The sequence below is a fragment of the Solanum pennellii genome, chromosome 11, assembly GCF_001406875.1.
Source record: "Solanum pennellii chromosome 11, SPENNV200".
Classification (NCBI taxonomy): domain Eukaryota; kingdom Viridiplantae; phylum Streptophyta; class Magnoliopsida; order Solanales; family Solanaceae; genus Solanum; species Solanum pennellii.
In genome coordinates, this window is record NC_028647.1 from 65,547,090 (window position 1) to 65,566,206 (window position 19,117).

Consider the following 19,117-nt stretch of genomic DNA (forward strand, 5'->3'; position numbering starts at 1 on the left):
CCCCCCCCCCCCCCACAACAATCCGTCGATCGTTGCTCTTCATCGTTAACTACCGTCAATTTAGACGAATTTTATAATTATTATCTTTAGTTACGATCATCATATATATTAAATAATTCTATATTCTATCGTCACTATTACTAACCATATATAAACTCATCACCACTATATATTAGATGTCACTATATTATCATCCACTATTATTAATCGCTACTATCAGACATCAGTATCACTAACTTCTATTCATATTATTTACATTAACAAAAATAACATTTAACGATACTTATATCATCAATATTACCATAAATTCATATATATATTTTTAAATTATTCATATTCGATTCGACCGGCTCAAACTACGAGATCGTAGAGGGCCCCTTGTTGAAATGAGGAATTATACCTTACTTGAAGAAGGAGAATTTAAGGTAGGGCCAATAATCCACTAAGGGGAATGATGATGGAATAATTCATCAGCTAGCAGCATTTTTATATGCCACGTGTCGTTTTAGTATTACAAACACACGTAGGGTCTACATTTGCCGACCATCCACTAACTAATGTTTTCGCTTTTTTAAAAATAATTAATTTAATATAATATTCGATATTTATAGTAAGACGCAATCAAGTTTAAATTCATGAGAGAATTTTTATAATTTTCGAAGTCTCAAACTTGGAAATAATGGTTAAAGTGAGTTTAGTAGCAAGAAAATAAGTCAGATGGTTTTTCATTTTCTTGTATTTAATATGTAAATAAGAAAATATTACGTTTTAATTGTTACATAATTCAGATAAATAATATGAGAAATGAAGTTGAAATAAAAGATACGATAAAAATAAGGATAAAATATGATATAGAATAGTAAAAATGAAATAAATATGAAATATCACTTAAAATTGTCAATATATATATATATATATATATATATATATCATTTTCAAGGAACGCTAAATAGAAAAACATAATACTCTCTCTGTTCGGAATTATTTGTCATGTTGCGTTTTTCGAAAGTCGGTTTGATTAATTTTTAAAGTTAAATTAGATCACATTAATTCGATATTTTAAATAAAAAAATTAGATATTCTAAAACTATATGAAAAGTACTATAAATTGCAATTTTCTGCATATTAATATGATGAAATAATGCATCTTAAAATGCTGATCAAAATTTATATAATTTAACTCTAAAAATAGAAATCATGACAAATAATACCGAACTGAGGGAATAAGTAATAACATATGATTAGCTAAAAATACTACACCAATTATATTGTAGTATTAAACCTTGAAACTTTAGAATTAAGTGATGAGACCATAGACAGACAAATTTAACTAACCACTAATTATTAGTCAAACACATGTCAAGGAATTGCCTAACATTAATTTTTTTTTCCAAATGTTCATGTTTAACAAAAAAGCAATCAACATGATAGTGATATTTGAATTTAATTTATTATTTTGTGTCTCATATTTACACCAAATATCACATTTAAATTTAGAATTTTTGAAAAGTTTCATATTAAAAGGTAATTAATGTCATTTAAAAAAGAAAAAAGCAATGACATACTTATCCCTCAATAAAATTTGAATTCGAAATCTCTAAATTTTAATTGAAAATGAAGAAATATTATTATTCCACCACAACTCTTAATTTACAGATATCTTATAAATTTGAAATAATTCCAGAGACCTCTTTCGAGATTTTGCTTTATAACATAAAATTAAAAAAATGAATGTGAAATCGTAAACTAAAAAAAAAGTAAATGTTATAGAGCGAAATTAAAAGAAAGGTTTATGAAATTATTCTTATAAATTACTATTTATTGATTAATTAGGACTAAAAAGAGTGTCATGGTTTAATTTCCTAGTCAGACACTTGATTTCCCATGGATGTGTTGTTATTAATTAGTACATTACCTAACATGTGGACAAATTATGATTACATTTTGTCTTTTAACATAATTTTAGTCATACATGTGATTTTTGAAATCATAAATATGTTTAATTTGAGATTTATATAGTTTACTAATTAGTCTTAAGACACATGCAATATTAGGTTACTTTCTTGTGATGTGAACACAAATAATATTAATTAATTAAAGATGGTAATGATGGTTTTGTTTTGAAAAATAAAGGGGTAAAATTTTCAATGCATCCAATTAGATCAATCAATTACAAATTTAGCTTGTCAAATAAGGTTGGAATATTTATATAATACAAGACTTTGTGTTGAAACAACCTACCATGATTTGCTCCTTCAACAAACTATATATATATTGAATAGAAATGACTATTAGGATCGCAACGGGGCGACGTAGATTTTGTCTTAATTAGGTACACATTAAAAATGCTAGAAAATATCGAGAAAATAAACAGGACTAAGTGATCGGATATTACAATTCTATTTTTCTTGGGATAAGTTCAACTCGCTCTCACCTATCCCACACATGTCCTATTGCCACCCTAACTAGCGGAAAAACTTGTTGAACTTAGAAGGATTCACTTTATATATATATACTACACGTTAGATGCTAATCTCGTCTCTCCCACCCCAATTTAGGGTCATCTCGACAAATCCACTCTTAGGAATTGAAATGTTGGTCGATCCTCTCTCATTATGTTCGCGATAAATCAAAATATTCCGATCTATGAAAGTAGATAAAAATAAAAATGTAATTAAAACATTTTCAAAGGCCAATGAGCTCAAAGCACAAAGCAAATCCTTTATTTGATTATCTTATAATGTGTGATTAGAACCTTCTGCCTAATCTGAGCATGACATGACATGACATTATTTATTTTTTTACACTATAGTTTTTACTACTAATTTTATGAAAAGATAAAAATAGAAATTGCAAATGCATGCAGATTCTTTTCTTTGTTAGTACTCCCCTTCTATTATTTTTATATTTGCAAATATGAGGCTCAGTTTTCTAAACATTCCCACAATCAGTCCCCACATTTTACTTTTTTTGTCAGTATTTATGTTTTATTTTGACTAATAGGCAAAATATTTGACCAGTCAACTTATTATAAAACTTGACTAATCCCTATGGTATAGTGACTTCATCATCCACTATTTGTCTCACTTTAATTTCTCTCATATGTACATCACTAAAAGTGGAGGGTTGTTAATTTAAAAATAAATAATAAAAAATCATCAAGATTAATTTTTGAAATTTTCCTAAGATATTATGGAAATATTCTCAATTAATTTATTGAAATAAGTTAATGATAGGTCAATTGTGAGTTGATTATGATGAGGAAGAATTGCAACTTGTTTGGATTTGGATTGTTGTTATATGTTGTATGGTATTGTATTCCTAGTTTAAATACGATTTTGATTTGATTATTATGATGTATCGTTTGAATTCATCGTTAGATAATAACGAAAAAATTAACTTTTGTAACGATTGATTTGGTGTGTGTACTCACATTGTTATTGTAATATTTTGTTCTCATTTTTATCTTTATTTATTATTTAATAATTTATTTTATCATTGACTATGCATTTTCATTGTAGCTCTACCACGTACTTACAGTTTATCATTCAAATTATAAATACATAACATTATGTAATGATGAAAAAAATACAATCTATCCAAGCATTATATTTACTAAAATAATATAGTACGATAAAATACATTATGACAGTAAATAACAACCATCCAAAACAAAGTGTTAGGTTATGTTCAGTACGAATCAAAAAAATATTTCTCAATTGTTCAAATTATACAACTTTTATTAAAGATCTTGAATTCAAAATCGAAACGTGCTATTAAAGGAGAAATTACATCACAATACTTTGGTTAGTTGAATAATGTAATAATTGATAAATAGTGAGTCATGCATTTTCAATGTGTTATTCATATTTTCTTAAATTCAAAGTTTGAGTTCTCATGCACCTTTAGAATACTTTTTCTACACAGTTTCCCATATTTATTTTATCCTAGTTGTTTTTATTAGTAGTCCTAAAATAGATAGGAACAAAAATATATAGCCATTTGCATAGGATCCAAAGATAATCAAAGAAAGTGGTGGGATCAATAATTGATTTTGATTGATCTTTTGATGAAATGATGAATTGTATCATTATGTTATTTGAGAGATAATGACTGGTTAGAATTATTATTTTTTGTTGTTTTAGTTAGATAGACGACAAATATTATTTTTCTTTCGTCTCAAATTATTTATGATTATTTTTAAAATTTCATAATTTTTAAGATTAACTAGTTATTTTTCTCTTGAAGACTGTCAATCCTTCAGTAGAATAAATATTTAGTAAAGAGAGACAATTTTTTTCCATTTTTACTTGTTTTCTATACTGAAAGTAAATGATGTCTATTTTTATTTGTCTAGTTTTAAAAATTAAGATGTATTTATTATTTTATATTTTTCTTTACTAGTTAAGTACTCCAATTCATTTTCTAATGGATAACATATATAAGCTTTTTTTCATAAAAATAATATAGATGAGTTAAAAATTTAATGAATGATATAAATGTCGATAACTATCCGAGTCTCTTTTTTTAATATAAAATACCATAAATAATTTGAGACGAAAAAAATCTAGGTTCTAAATTAGGTAATATTTGAAAAAAAAGAGGAAAAGGAAAGTTAATTAATTATTCCCTTCTTGTATATTAGTGGATTGCATGTGCTCTTCATTTTCTATCTTAATGGATAAGAAAGTCATTAAAATTAATTCATTTTATAAGTTCCCTTCAACAACCACCATTAACATTTTCATTAAGCTTAATTAATTGTCATGTAAATCTTCTTCTTAGATTTATATATATTAAGCATAATTAATTTAACTGGTTAATTTTATATTAACAACCACCTCCACTTTATTATCTTATCCATTCAATCATAATTGCATTTCATAATTTTCTTAATATTTATATTAATTCAAACTATAACACATAAATTAAAAATAAAAACATATTTTCGTTTGATGGAGTACTAAATTACCAAAAATATTTACATAAAAAAAAGGTAATAAAAGAAAACTTTAAGAAAAAGAAATGTCCATATGAGATAAGGTAGCATAATTTGATGATGAAGACAGAAGTAGGACAGTAAATAATTATTGTTCACGTCGCATTCTCCGTTTCAAAAAAAATGTCATTTTTATAAAAGTTATATTTATTAAAAAATTAATAAATATAATATATAAAAGATGAAATATAAGGGTATAGTTAAAAAAATATGTACGAGTAGTTTTTTTGCTTGAATTCCTAAAGTTATATTTTTTTCGAGACAAAAAAAAAAAGAAATACTTATTTTGAGACGAAGGAAAATATATACTTGTCCTTTCGGTTTTTTTTTTTTATATATAATTTTTTGTCATTTCGTTTTCTTCAAGCACAAACTTGTATAATGCAATGTGGCACATAATAGAACAAATGAATTATGTATGTAGTGTTATAATGACAACACCTTATACCATAAAAAAAAATATTCTAGTGGAATTTAAGTACTCGATTCAATTTTAATCAAAGATTTTAAATTTATATTTTATAGTAATAATTACAATATAACGATATTAAGTTCATCAAAATTCAGTATATTTTATATGATTGATTAGATATAAAATATCTATTAAAATTATAATAAATAATAAGTTCAAATTAGTTAGATTTTAAAATAGATATTTTCTGAATATGAAATTATATTTAGTATAAAGTGTTTTATTTTTTAAGATTATTTTTTTAAAATAAATTTAAATTAATCATATCATAAATTGTATAAATCGATATTAAATGTGCAAATATAAAACAAAGATTATTTTAATTTATCCAATAAATGGTCGTGTATAATCATTTGGAAGAATATTTGTTTAAATTTTGGTGGGAAACATTTTTCTCTATATTTATAAAGTATGAATTTAAATTAATCGATATTTCAAAATTAAGAGTGAAGCCAAAGATTGATATGAGATTGGCTAAACTTAATAACAGTGGCTCAAAATTTATATTTTATATTTGATTACGACTTCAATAACAAACACTTAATATTAATATTTTTTAAATTTAAAATTTATAAAGTTTGAATTCTAATTCCGCGTCTATTATCTAATGTAAATTGCCTGGCCAAATGTGGCCAACTTTGCCTATTTTTATGATCATTATTTGTCCCTTTCAATTACCAATCTTCAACTACAAACATTATTAACATTATATTGTTTTTCATGGAACACCATTATTTAGTCAACAAGTCTTTTCTTTTTCTAACTTTTTTTTAGTACCGTTATGGTAAGACGCAAGTTATCGATTCAAATTTAATCATAATTTGATGATTTTAGGGTTTTACCCTAGAAAATAAATACAAATCAAAATTCATTTCAAGGTAAAAATAAATAATTTACTTTTATATTATTTGAAATTGAACTGATTTTATCATGCATTGAATTATTAATTCAATGTCATCGAAATTTTTTTCAATGATTTTTTAACGAAATTTCAATTGGAGGGCAATTTTAAATCATATAAACAGAAGTTAGAAGAAAAATCTAGACTTTTTTTTTCTCTTGAAGCGACATGTGGAATCTGTCTATTTAACACCCAAAAAAGGATAAATACAAAATGATTTTATTTATTTTTAAATTAACCCCAAAAAATAGATTTCTTGGTTTTTTTTTTTAATTCTTTTTACCTTTTGGGAGAATTTTTAAATTAACAAATAACAACACAAAAAAATAGAATTCTTTGCTTTTTAATTATTTTTACCTTTTTGAGTGATCAATTGTTTAGAGCCAAAATATTATTCTATCTTTCTGAGAAAAAAAAATACTATCAATTTTATTTTCTTTAATTACTTTTTAAATTGAAAAAAGAATTCTTGATTTTTAGGTCTTTTTAAACTTTATGATCATCATAATATCATTTAAATGACAAAATATACTTTCCTTAGATTTGGTAAATAATTGATTTGAACTATTAAATAAAAGTCTTTGGACTGAGATATTTAAGAATATAATAAGTGTACTTAAATGTAATTCTAAAAATTGTAGTAGGATGATAAGTGTCATTTCAAAAAGTTTTAGGGTTTGAAATATGAAACAATAGATTGCAATAACATATAAAAATTTAGACAATTAAACCTATTTTCATAACTTTAGACTTTTTTCGAAAGAACTTTTTAGATTATGATCTAAGAAATCTTATAATTAAAATAAAATAAAAGAAGAACATTTATTACTAGTATATTTCATTATCTCAAAAGAGGATAATTGATAAAAATTTCACAACAGATATTATCGAGCATAAAAATTAATGCATGCTAGGCTATAGAGGGTATCGTGAAACAACCTGAGAATCTGAGGTAGAGGGAAAAATATAAAGTACGTTATTGTTTAATCTAATTTCTATATCAAAGAAAATACATTTATCATATTGTATTATCTTCGATTTGCTGTTTGCTTTTCAAAATTTTATAATTAAATATTGAATACCGAATAAAAAAAGAAAACGCACCATAATCCAAAACTATATACAACCAAAATTTGTATGATATATAGAGAAGTAGAGTGCAAGAAACCTTTGTAGTTAGCATGTAAATTAAATTTTGCTGTTAAAATTATTCTTAGCCTAACAGAAAAATGACATGAGCAAACATAAGGTCATGGCTCATGAGCTTTCAAACAGGACAAAAGAGTCACTAAATATTTAATTAAATTGTGATGCGACGATTAAAATTTCTCTACTTTAAATTAAAAGTTTCAAAATCAGATCTAACCTTTAGCCATTCATTTTTCTTTAATAATATTGTTATTTCAAGCTTGATATATAAAAACTTAAATTTAATCAAATTTTAATATGAATATCGATACATCGAAATTGGTGCATAAATAGATTTTTATAGTGTTTAAGTGGGGACAACAAAGAATTGGGCAATTATATAGGCCCCACTGTATGTATAGTTGCATTTTCACACATGAATGGGTCCCACAAACATAAAGAGGGTCCCACTATTCCTAGTTGAATGAATAGTAAATAAAATTTTTAGCTAAATTAAAATTTTAAATATATAAAAAATTTATAGAAAGCATTTTTTTTCATGAATAAGGCCTTGCATGACATAAATTTCAGTCTAGTCAAACTTTAATATAAATATCATATATAATAAATAAAAAAAATAACATAAATTTTTTTTATATAATTACATATTACATAGTAAACTATAGTAATCATAAATTGAAAACTTAAAATCTTTAAATATATGTTTGATTTTGAAATTAATCTGTTTTTGAATTTTTAAAAACTATTTTAGATCAATTTAGTATTTTTAGGACTTTATCTCATAAAATTTTATTAGGAATATCACTTCACTCTTGAATATTAAGTAATACACATAAATTTAAATTTAATTAAGCTTAATACGAACGGATATTTTCGTTACGCTCACCAGAAATTTCCATTATCTTTTTTTTTTGTTTATATTACTATTAACTTTATGTGTATGATAAAATGCCTCGATAAATGCACACATTTCTCGTACATCCTCTTGTTATCATTACATCATTCGTTTTTTCTCTCTCCCGCACCACAATCCATATTTTTATCGAACTAACATGTACTATACAAACCCTCCCCCCCCCCCTCCTTTTATTTTCTTCTATATATACACATGAAAGTTTTTTTTCTTATCTTAATGCTTTTGCACTACTAATTCTTCTCTCTATTCATATCTTCCAATCTCTTCTACTTCTCTTCTAACTTTTATACATTAATTTTGGTTTCAAAAATATCTAGAAACTGAAAAAAAAAATTACAAATTGAGTTGCTAACTATATACAGCTGATTAATGTGCATAATGGATCATCAGCAGCAGGTAAATATAATATTAATAGTATTTGTTATTTTGGGATCTTCTAATCTTTGATTTTTCTTTTTTCTTACTCTTTTTTGTGTTCATGTTCCCCCCCCCCCTTTTTTTTTTTGCACAATTTGTTAATTTTTTTCCCTTTTGCAAAAAAAAAAAAAAAACAACTAGTTGACTGATGTTTTGCTTAAAATACAAGAGAATTTTTTAAAAAAAAAAAAGAAGAAAGGAAATCTAGAGAGTGTACTCATGTTTAGGTTTAGCAAATTTGGTACATATAAATAACATTTAGGTTTAGCAAATTTTGTCAATGAGTTTAAGCAACTTTTGTTTAGGTACTTTGAATTTTATTTACTCTTATCAATTGATAATTTGAGTTAGTATGGTGTATTGTGAAAATTCATCATAAATTGAATGATTTTATGATTTTTTAATTATCTGGAGTTGAAATCAATAATGTGAGTGGTTGAGTTAAGTTCTAATCTAAAAGAATAACTCAGAGCATCATCATACATTTCACGTTCCCACTACGTTCAAAAAAAGGCTGCACTGTTAAAGAATGACAAAAGTCTCACATCGGTGATTAATGAGATGGGTGGACTCCTTACAAGGCTTGGACAATCCTCCTTCCTTTGAGCTAGCTTTTGGGGTGTGAGTTAGGCTTAAGACCTAATTTTAACATGGTATCAGAGCAGGACCCGTCTCACCCGATGTTGGGACCCCCAAAATTAAAATTGCCCACGCACCATATGCTAAGCACTGGGCGTGAGGTGGGGTGTTAAAGAATGACAAAAGTCCCACATCAGTGATTAATGAAATGAGTGGACTCCTTATAAATGCACCCCATTGGGTGTGATGCATTAGTATTGCTTTCATAACTCGAACTCCTCGTGACTTGATGATAAATTTTGTGTTTGCTTTTAAGGCATACTCACATTTAAGTTCTAAATCTTACGTTTTCTTGATTTGTGCCCTCCAGGAAATGTCTTCACAAACACTAGAAAGCATGTTGGTTTGCACAAAACCAGATCAAGATCAAAAGAAGCCAAGGCCTGCAGCAGAGCAACAACCTCAGAAATGTCCAAGATGTGACTCTGCCAACACGAAATTCTGTTACTATAACAATTACAGTCTGACTCAACCGCGATACTTCTGCAAATCTTGCAGAAGGTACTGGACTAAAGGTGGTACGCTGAGAAATGTTCCAGTTGGTGGTGGTTGTAGAAAAAACAAAAAAACATCATCAGCAAAGCGATCAAGTCAAGATAACATTAGCCCTAACATCAGTAATTCCTCAACTGATTTGAGCCTAGCATTCGCCAGGCTCCAGAATCAGACAAATGCGCTTTTAGAGATCGATCAAGAACAGGATACCAACAGCAACAACATGTCAATGATGTTCAATACTAACAACAATAACACTAGTACCACCTTTGTAGATGCACTAAGAGGTGGATTTCTCGAAAATCCTCCAAATCATCATGGATTGTTTCAACACAACATGTATAATTACGCGAACATGGGGCAATTGGTAGAGAATGGAGAAATGGGATTGAGTTATGATACAATGATGACAACAACGATGAAGCAAGAGATGTGCAACGTGGCACGATCAACAGAAGGTCATGACCTGAATAACCTGAATAACAACAACAAAGTCTTGTGGGGATTTCCATGGCAACAAATGAATGGAGATCATCATGTTAACAACATGAATACAAATGATTTTGAATATTCAACAAACAAACAAAGTTGGAATGGATTTGGAGGTTCTTCTAATTGGCATGGACTTATTAATAGCCCTTTAATGTAGGTGTTTAATTAGAAGAAGAAGAAGAAAAGAGAGGTAGTATTTTGATTATTAATTCATAGATTAGACAGTTTTAATTTTTAATTTAAATATCTAAGATTATTATGTTGTTTTTTCTTTTTTTTTTTGGTTTCATGGGTTGTGTATCTTTTTAGTTTGTTTGTCTAATATTGATTAACAAATTAATGAAACTTTTCTTTTGTTTTCTTATATTCTATTGGATTTTTCTTTTTACCCCTTTTAAATGATAATATTTCATAAAGAAAAACTTAACTTTAAACTTTAAACTTAGGCTTATTGGAATAATAATAATAATAATAATAATAATAATAATAATAATAATAATAACTTTAAGGATTAATCTGTTATAAAATTTTGAGATTAACTTTATCATGTATTTTAAATAATTTGATTATATTATCAAAAAATAACATGATTTTGAATCATCAAACGGCCCCTTATATATATAAAGATGTTAAAATATATTTAAGATAACAAATTTTGAAACAAATTAAGTGTATAATAAAAGTTTCCTATTTTTTTATCATAAAAATCTTATTCAATGTAACTAACACTCATTTATCTAAGCAATAAATATACTATTTTTTTAATTTTCTGTTTGATGTTTAATATCCAAAGTAAAATTTAACTCAATTAAAATCATATATTACATGACATATTTTTGAAGATAATGCTATCATAAAGCTTTGTTTTTAATTTTCAGAATTTAAACTCAAAACTCAAAATTTCGAAAACCATATCAAATTGATGATTCAGAGTTGGATTTATGAACACCATGTTTGACATACAAGCTGGGACTGTTGTACTTTGTCTGCAAATAAAATATAAATATTAAAATGAAATAGTAGCTTGTTTTCAAGATATTCTATCATGATTATTTATTATTTTAAGGTAAGATCCGATGATTATTTATAACTGAATGGGAATATTATGGAGGAATAATTAAATAATAATTAAAGACACAATTTTCATAATAGATTTTCATCTATTTGCCAGACCAAATCTTACTTCAAGATTTGGGCGTGACAGGTTTTATAATATTTTATTTTATATATGTATATATATATATATATATGGTATATCGTATTATTTTATATATATATATATATATATATATATGTGTGTCTGATATTGACAATTGGGAGTTTGCTTTTGGACAATTTGATATAATTTTTTTAATGTTAAATATATCTCTCGATTTTATCGTTTTCCGCACCTTATTGACGCATATCACAATATGGTTCCTTAATTAGAAATGATATTAAAGGGCTTTTGGTCTATTTTAGATCTGAGATTTCTTTGTACTAAGTTTGATGAAAGAAAGCAAAAAAAAAGAAAGTCCTTAATCTGCAGAATTCCTATTATTTGGACTCGTAAAATATAACACACTCAAAATTTGAGGCTTTATCGAAATAATATTTTAATCCTACAAAAATAGAATAAGATTAGTCCTATAGGTACTACAACAAAAAATGATTGTGAATTAATTGTCGCTAAATATGTATTTTTAGTGGTAATTGTTACTCTTTGTATATGTCTCTAAAGCTTTAGCTGATGTTTGTTTTAATGGCACTTAACTAATTCCGATAAAGATTTTAATATTCTTTTTAATATCAATATTTAATTTTGCTAAAAATTGTTTTTGTCGTTGTGAGGGGATAGACATATGTATAATACCACTTACCTAGACACTAATTTTGAACTTATTATATTATTTCTTCGACTTTAAGTTTATTTGGAATATCATGTCATTGAATATTTAGCATGTCTTAGAAGCTTGAACCTTAAAATAAAGTGGTTTTTAAACTTACAAAACTAATACTAATAAAATGAACTTGTTTTATTTATATAATTCGATTTAATGGTTCAACATATATATATATATATTAGAAACAAAAAAAAAAATCTCACGAATTAGTGAGAAATCTATACTATAAAAATATTATTTTTTATTAAATCAATTCAACAGAAAAATATGTGATGAAAAAATAATTTTCAATGTTATGAACTAGGAAGTTTCCTAATATTTACCCTACGAAAAAGTATCTATTTTTTTGACTGACTCAAATAAAATATCTATAAAAATATTACTCCCCTCTATTTAAAAGGTAATGTTTCTATTTCCTATTTAGTCTGTTTAAAAAAAAATATCCTTTTTCATTTTTTGGCAACACTTTAACATTAATTTTTCACGTGGCATGTTTAAGACCACAAGATTAAAGGATATTTTGATACATTTGATATAACTTTAATTTAGAATTACAAAATTAAAAAGGTCTTTTTTTTTCTCACTCCGTTTCAAATCAAACTATCATCCTTTTTAAAACGGAGGAATTAAATATTTTTCGAAGATGCATGCTACTTGCCAACTGCCAATTTGGATGAAATTAATCAAGTGAAAACTTGATAGGTCTCACCTTTCAAAAGGACAATGTCCACCTTTACTTTCTGTAGGATTGAAAACTTAAACGCTTCTGACATAGTTAATCAAGCAGTGATCTGGAATCGACGGTCTGATTCAGCCTATTGGCGAATTAAACCAATCGAAAAAGCAATCCTAATTTTTGAAGATTACTTTTTATCAGATTTTATCATACTACTAATCATTGTTATTCACTATTGATGAGTTTATCTACAGTAGTCGTGCTTTACTCCCTTTTCAAATTGAAAAAAAAAACAAGAAGTAAGATCCATGAGAAGTTTTAGTTTCGTCATCTACCATAACTTCTAACCTAAGAAGCCCTTTTAATTAAGTTTTATCTCAGTTAAACTCTCTCTCTCTCTGTCTCATATATGCATATAGGAAAAACGGAGACCATGAGTAGTGGTGGAAGTCGAATATCAAATGAGATAGAGAATGTTGTAATTAATGATTACTCAAAGTTTGAGAAATAAAAGTTGATTCAAAATTTAAAAATTTATTTGTATTTTATAGTGACCTAAGGTAATAATTGATTCACATTTAAATATTTACAAATACTTATTGAATTTCTTAATTCATGAAGAGTATTTAAGCAAAACTTGTTAGCTTCACATAAATTCATAAATTACCTTATAAGTTCGCTTACGAATATATGAGACTGTTCATTTCTTATTCATAAATTTCAAAGTTAACTCATTTCCCCTCCTATTATGGATAAGTTTATACTTGAAGTAAAAGAAAATGATACAAATACAGTAAGCCATATTCATAAGTCATAGCCTAGAGCCTTAGACATATTCACATGAAAACAATCATAACAAATGCAAGCAAGTGGTAATATCATGCTTTATATAGTATACTTTGTTATTTTCAATATTTTTGAATGAATTCGATACTTTATAAAATCGACGAAAAATATATTTCTCATTATTTTTTATGTCAAGAGTATAAACTTATTTAATTCAGGTGGAAAAAAATACCATATGTATTGAGTAACAATACATTATAAAGTTTGTCTACTTAAATATAACAACCAAATAAGAAAAGAACACTTGTTTTGATCTTTGATGTTCTATATGTTCTTACTTATAGGGCAATGCAGTTTTAAAATATGAATAATATCAATATATATCATTCGATCATTTAGTTTATAAAAAACAATTGAAATATATACTACATATACACTTAGTTATATATGTATAACATGTATATATTATATATACCTATGTATATTTTATGTATATATCAGTATAGTGTGTATACTTTGTCCGCTTTTAATAAACTAGATAGCCGAATAATATATATGATACGTTTGTCTAGATTGTGATAGATTTGTCAACATGAAGTATATCTTGCATATATACTTGGTTGTATTTTTCTTGCTACGTATTCTTAGTGAGTACTTTTTCTGTATCGTTTTAGTTGTCACGGTTTCATTTTTTAGAATCTAAAACGTGACGGAGTTAAGAGAATATTTTGAAAGGATTTGTTTTTCATTTTCTCTTCCAATCTCTAGCCATTTGTTAGAACAAAACTCAAATAGTTTAGTGTGAGTGAGATATAATGTATATATAATTTTTACATTTTATCTTAGTCTGATATAAAGTATTTGATTGTTTTGAGATTATTTATCTCATTATTTATGTCTTTGTGATCAATATATTGTATCTTCTACTTAATAAAAAAAATTTATCGGCGATAATTAATCGCAAAATAACTTTGTTATCAAATAATACTACCAAATAGATTGTATTTTTCTCATTGGATAAAGAATCATAGGTAGAGCTTATTTTCCCCCATTTTCTTCTTTCACTGATAAACTCAAAAAGGCATTTTCCGGCGAAGTGAACTGATAAAAAATGGCAAACGGAGAAGGTGAAGTAGTGTGTGTTACCGGAGGCAGCGGTTTTATTGGTTCATGGCTTGTTAGTTCTCTACTTGACCGTGGCTACACTGTTCACGCTACTGTTAAAGATCTCAGTGAGTTGCCTCTTCATTTTGATTAATTTCTGGTTCGGATTAAGTTTTTTTCCCCCTAATTTTGTTGATTTTTGTAGATGATGAGAAGGAGACGAAGCATTTACTTGGTTTAGAAGGAGCTGAATCTCGTCTTCGTCTTTATCAAATTGATTTGCTTGATTACGATTCAATTGTTTCTGCGATTACTGGTGCTGTTGGTGTTTTTCATCTTGCTTCTCCTTGCATTGTTGATGAAGTTAAAGATCCTGAGGTGGGTTCGAGAACCCCTCTTTGTTTTTATTTTTTTACTACTACTAGTCTTCTACTATCTGTCCTATGCAGACGGAGAATTTGAAATTTATTTGTGGATAACGATATAGGGTGATAGTACTTTGGGGATTAAGTGTACTTTATATATATAATAACACATAAAAATGAGTCAAATATACCTTTAACTATTCAAAGTGGATCAATTTTAGGTGTTGGTTCAAAAATGTCCATTATCATTGTTTTTATGGCTCAAAAAATACTAAAATGGCTAAAAAATATCAATCTTTCTAGTGATTGCTCCAAAACAAAGAAAAAATGGTTCAATTTTGCTGTTGAACTATTCAAATTGTCCTATTTTGAGTAATTAAAGGGCAAGACCGAACCATTTTTATTTGTTTTGGAGCAACTGTTAAGAAAGAAGATATTTTTGAAGCATATTGCTAGTTGGAGGATGTTCTGGAGCCAAAAATGTAACATAAGGTATTTTTGAGCCAAATAACAGTGCGGACTGTAAAACGGATCCCTTTTGAATGGTTGAGGTATATTTGGCCCGTTTTTAATACAAATATAGTGTTTGAACTAAAGCTACACCGAACCGGTGGACTTCTAGTCTGGCTTCTGCTATTGCTCATTTACTTGTTCTTCATATTGATTTGTAGTTTTGGTATTAATTTGCTATTCTTTCTGTTATCTACATGGGGTTGTGGTCGTGTGAATTATAGAATGATCTTCTGTCACCAGCAATCAAAGGCACTAGTAATGTACTTACAGCATCAAAGGAGCTTGGTGTTAAGCGTGTGGTAGTGACTTCATCTGTATCGTCCATCACCCCAAATCCTAATTGGCCAGCTGATCGTATCATGAATGAGGATTGCTGGACTGATATTGAGTACTGCAAACAGAATGGGGTACATACATTTCACCTATCTTCTTTACCAGAATTATATGTTTCCCTCCATCCATGTGTTGTGTGAGTTGCTTAAAATGAGGTTATGTTTAGTTGTTCTTGTAGTGAAAAGAAAAAAACAAGAACTCAAATTAGAGAAGTTCGGTTGATTCATGAATATCAAGTTATTGTTAAGGTATGCCATTATTTTGACTAAGCTACCCGATATGAACAATAAGAGGCTTTGTGTGCTACAAATAAGAGAATTCCTTAAGCCTTAAAGCGTCTTGGAGTAAAATGAGAGTCTACTCTTGAGAATATTCAGAGGCAACGATAATGTCATGGATTATCAAAGATGTGAAGATTGGGTGGTAGTTTATAAAAAAGAGACAGTAAAAACTCCTTTGGTGCTCGTATGGACAATATGGAGGAATGGAACTTAAGTGCTTTTGAAGAGTGAAATAATCTTGTGGAAATAAGAGCCTGTTTGGCTCAGCTTAAAAGCTGGTCAAACTGACTTAAAAGCTGATTTTTGACTTATTTAGCTGTTTGGCAATACTCAAAATAGCTTATTTTAAGTTAAAAAAAACTTATTTTAAGCCAAAAGTTAAAAGCTGGGGTAGGGGTGCTTTTTTTTTTTAGCTTATAAGTTGTTTTAAGTTGACCACATTTTTATCCTTTTGCCCTTAATATTTTTATACAATCTCCAAATTACAACATAACCCTAACATCTCTTTCTTCCATTTTTCCCTTTTCACGTTTGGCATAGCAACTTCAGCACTTTTATCCAAACACATAACTGCTTATTTTAAAAATAAGTTTCAGCACTTTCAAAAGTACTTTTTTAAAGCTGCTTTTATTAAGCCCATCCAAACGGGCCCTAAGTGGAACTTTATGGTTCGTTTGAACTTTGAAGCATATGATATGTTCCAATCAGTCTACGAATAGGCGTTTAGTGGAGAATAATGCTTGTGTAAAATGCTCTACTCTGGTTTATGTCTTGTATGCGGGATATCCTCGTCAAATCAATGAACTATTAGCTTCATAAAAAGTAAATATTGCTATGCATACCATGGATTAACCTGCTTAAACCCTTTGTACTATTGACTTATATAAAACTAACAAAGTAGATACAACAGCATCTTGAAAGCCATGGAAGATGAAGAAAAAATTACCCCTTTGTATGCCTTATGGTTAATATCTTATTTGGTACTGATTAAATTAACTAAGTTTTTAATGCTTAGTCAGTAAGTTAGGCTAAAATATCTAAAAGAATATAGAAGCAAAAGCTCGACTAAATCTGGACTTGCTTGGCTTTTGCCTAGACAAAACACATTTCGTGAAAAAGATTAGCCTACTTCCTTCTTTTGATTTCTGCTGAATTTTCTTGTAAATTTAGCATTTCTTATCAGCTCCCTTCAAATGTGATGTTCGCTGGTTCCTTAAATGACATTGACGTCAATCTTATGGTTTAGGTATGGTATCCTTTGTCAAAAACACTTGCTGAAAAAGATGCTTGGAAATTTGCCAAGGAAAAAGATTTGGATATTGTTGTGGTGAATCCAGGAACTGTAATGGGCCCTATTATCCCACCAAGCCTTAATGCTAGCATGCAAATGATTCTTCGTCTTCTTCAAGGTAACATTGAGTAATGAGTTCCATTTTCCTCGTGTCTGCAAGGAGAGCCCTAGGATGGGGGTAGATTGTTGTTCCTATTTTTCTTCTATTCAATTTGAATTCTTGTTGAAAGAATCAGTTCATTAATTCATATTGCCACCTACTGATCTCTGCTGAACCTTTCTCTTAGAATCATATTTTCTAAAGCTTTTAAATATCTTTGATGGATATTTAGTTATGGAACTTTGTTGCTGGTGTCCTCAACATGCCTTGTCACTTTGTTTATACTCAGGCTGCACCGATACATATAAAGATTTCTTTATGGGATTAGTCCATGTCAAGGATGTGGCATTGGCTCATATTCTTGTGTATGAAAACAAATCAGCAAAAGGAAGACACATGTGTGTTGAAGCCATAACTCACTATGGAGACTTCGCAGCTAAGGTTGCAGAGCTTTACCCTGAATATAACATTCCTAGGTAATACTCTTCTAAGTTCTAATCTGAGTTTTTTCTGCCCTAGTATGCAGATACTCTTTTATCAATTCGAGTTTCTCGTTAATATAGTACACTACATACTAGTTATTCTTTGTTGTATTCTGCTTGTTCGGATCAGGTTGCCAAAAGATACTCAACCTGGACTATTAAGAGCCAAGGATGGAGCTAAGAAGTTGATGGATTTGGGACTGGAATTTATTGAAATGGAGCAAATAATTAGGGACGCCGTTGAGAGTTTGAAGATCAAGGGATATATTTCTTAAACGTCCATAGTTGCTGTGTAGATAAACTATGTTATCGATCCTCTCAGCGCCTTATTTTGTGAAACAGACACACTTCAGGTTCAACTTGATAACAACTTTCTAATAGAATTATGTCATTCTCTCTTTGGTTTCTTGTTTTCACAGTTTCCTGTAAGCATAACATCTAACTGATGGACATTTTTCGATACCATCAGAAGTTGTAGCAACGAGCTACTAATGAATGACTACGTTGAAGTTTCAAATGTAGAGTTCGATACTTTCCATTTCATGATTGTATTTCAGGTTGAACACAACATCTGTTGGAATTTTTTTTTTTAATATCTCAAAAATAAAGTTCATGTCTTTGAGATATTCCTACATTTGTGGCTTTCATTATAAGAAGTTGACATTTACCAAAACTTTGATATTTTTCTTTCTTAAATAAGATTATTTAACTATTTTCTAAGTTACTTTTCAATTGAACAAAGCATATATTTGTGTATTAATCCTATTCATGAACAATGAATAGGATGAAATAAATAAAAATAGAATCGAACCAAAGCATGTAT

General features: G+C 27.9%; 2 protein-coding genes across 2 annotated transcripts; both read left to right on the forward strand.

Annotated features, from left to right (window-relative positions):
- Positions 1-8,642: 8,642 nt before the first annotated feature.
- Positions 8,643-10,846, forward strand: LOC107003328 (dof zinc finger protein DOF2.1-like). Its single transcript, XM_015201643.2, has 2 exons — positions 8,643-8,833; positions 9,804-10,846. Exons 1-2 carry the CDS (start codon positions 8,807-8,809, stop codon positions 10,635-10,637), a joined length of 861 nt encoding a protein of 286 aa, XP_015057129.1. The 5' UTR covers positions 8,643-8,806; the 3' UTR covers positions 10,638-10,846.
- Positions 10,847-14,819: 3,973 nt separating this feature from the next.
- Positions 14,820-18,835, forward strand: LOC107005123 (cinnamoyl-CoA reductase 1). The gene is made up of 6 exons (XM_015203621.2): positions 14,820-15,057; positions 15,135-15,307; positions 16,029-16,214; positions 17,668-17,830; positions 18,102-18,288; positions 18,425-18,835. Exons 1-6 carry the CDS (start codon positions 14,937-14,939, stop codon positions 18,567-18,569), a joined length of 975 nt encoding a protein of 324 aa, XP_015059107.1. The 5' UTR covers positions 14,820-14,936; the 3' UTR covers positions 18,570-18,835.
- Positions 18,836-19,117: the final 282 nt, after the last annotated feature.

Coding starts and splice junctions, on each gene's coding strand:
- LOC107005123 (XM_015203621.2), top strand. CDS start 14,937: ATGGCAAACGGAGAAGGTGAAGTAGTGTGTGTTACCGGAGGCAGCGGT. Junction 15,308..16,028: donor ATGAAGTTAAAGATCCTGAG/GTGGGTTCGAGA, acceptor TGTGAATTATAG/AATGATCTTCTGTCACCAGC. Junction 16,215..17,667: donor AGTACTGCAAACAGAATGGG/GTACATACATTT, acceptor CTTATGGTTTAG/GTATGGTATCCTTTGTCAAA.
- LOC107003328 (XM_015201643.2), top strand. CDS start 8,807: ATGTGCATAATGGATCATCAGCAGCAG. Junction 8,834..9,803: donor TAATGGATCATCAGCAGCAG/GTAAATATAATA, acceptor TGTGCCCTCCAG/GAAATGTCTTCACAAACACT.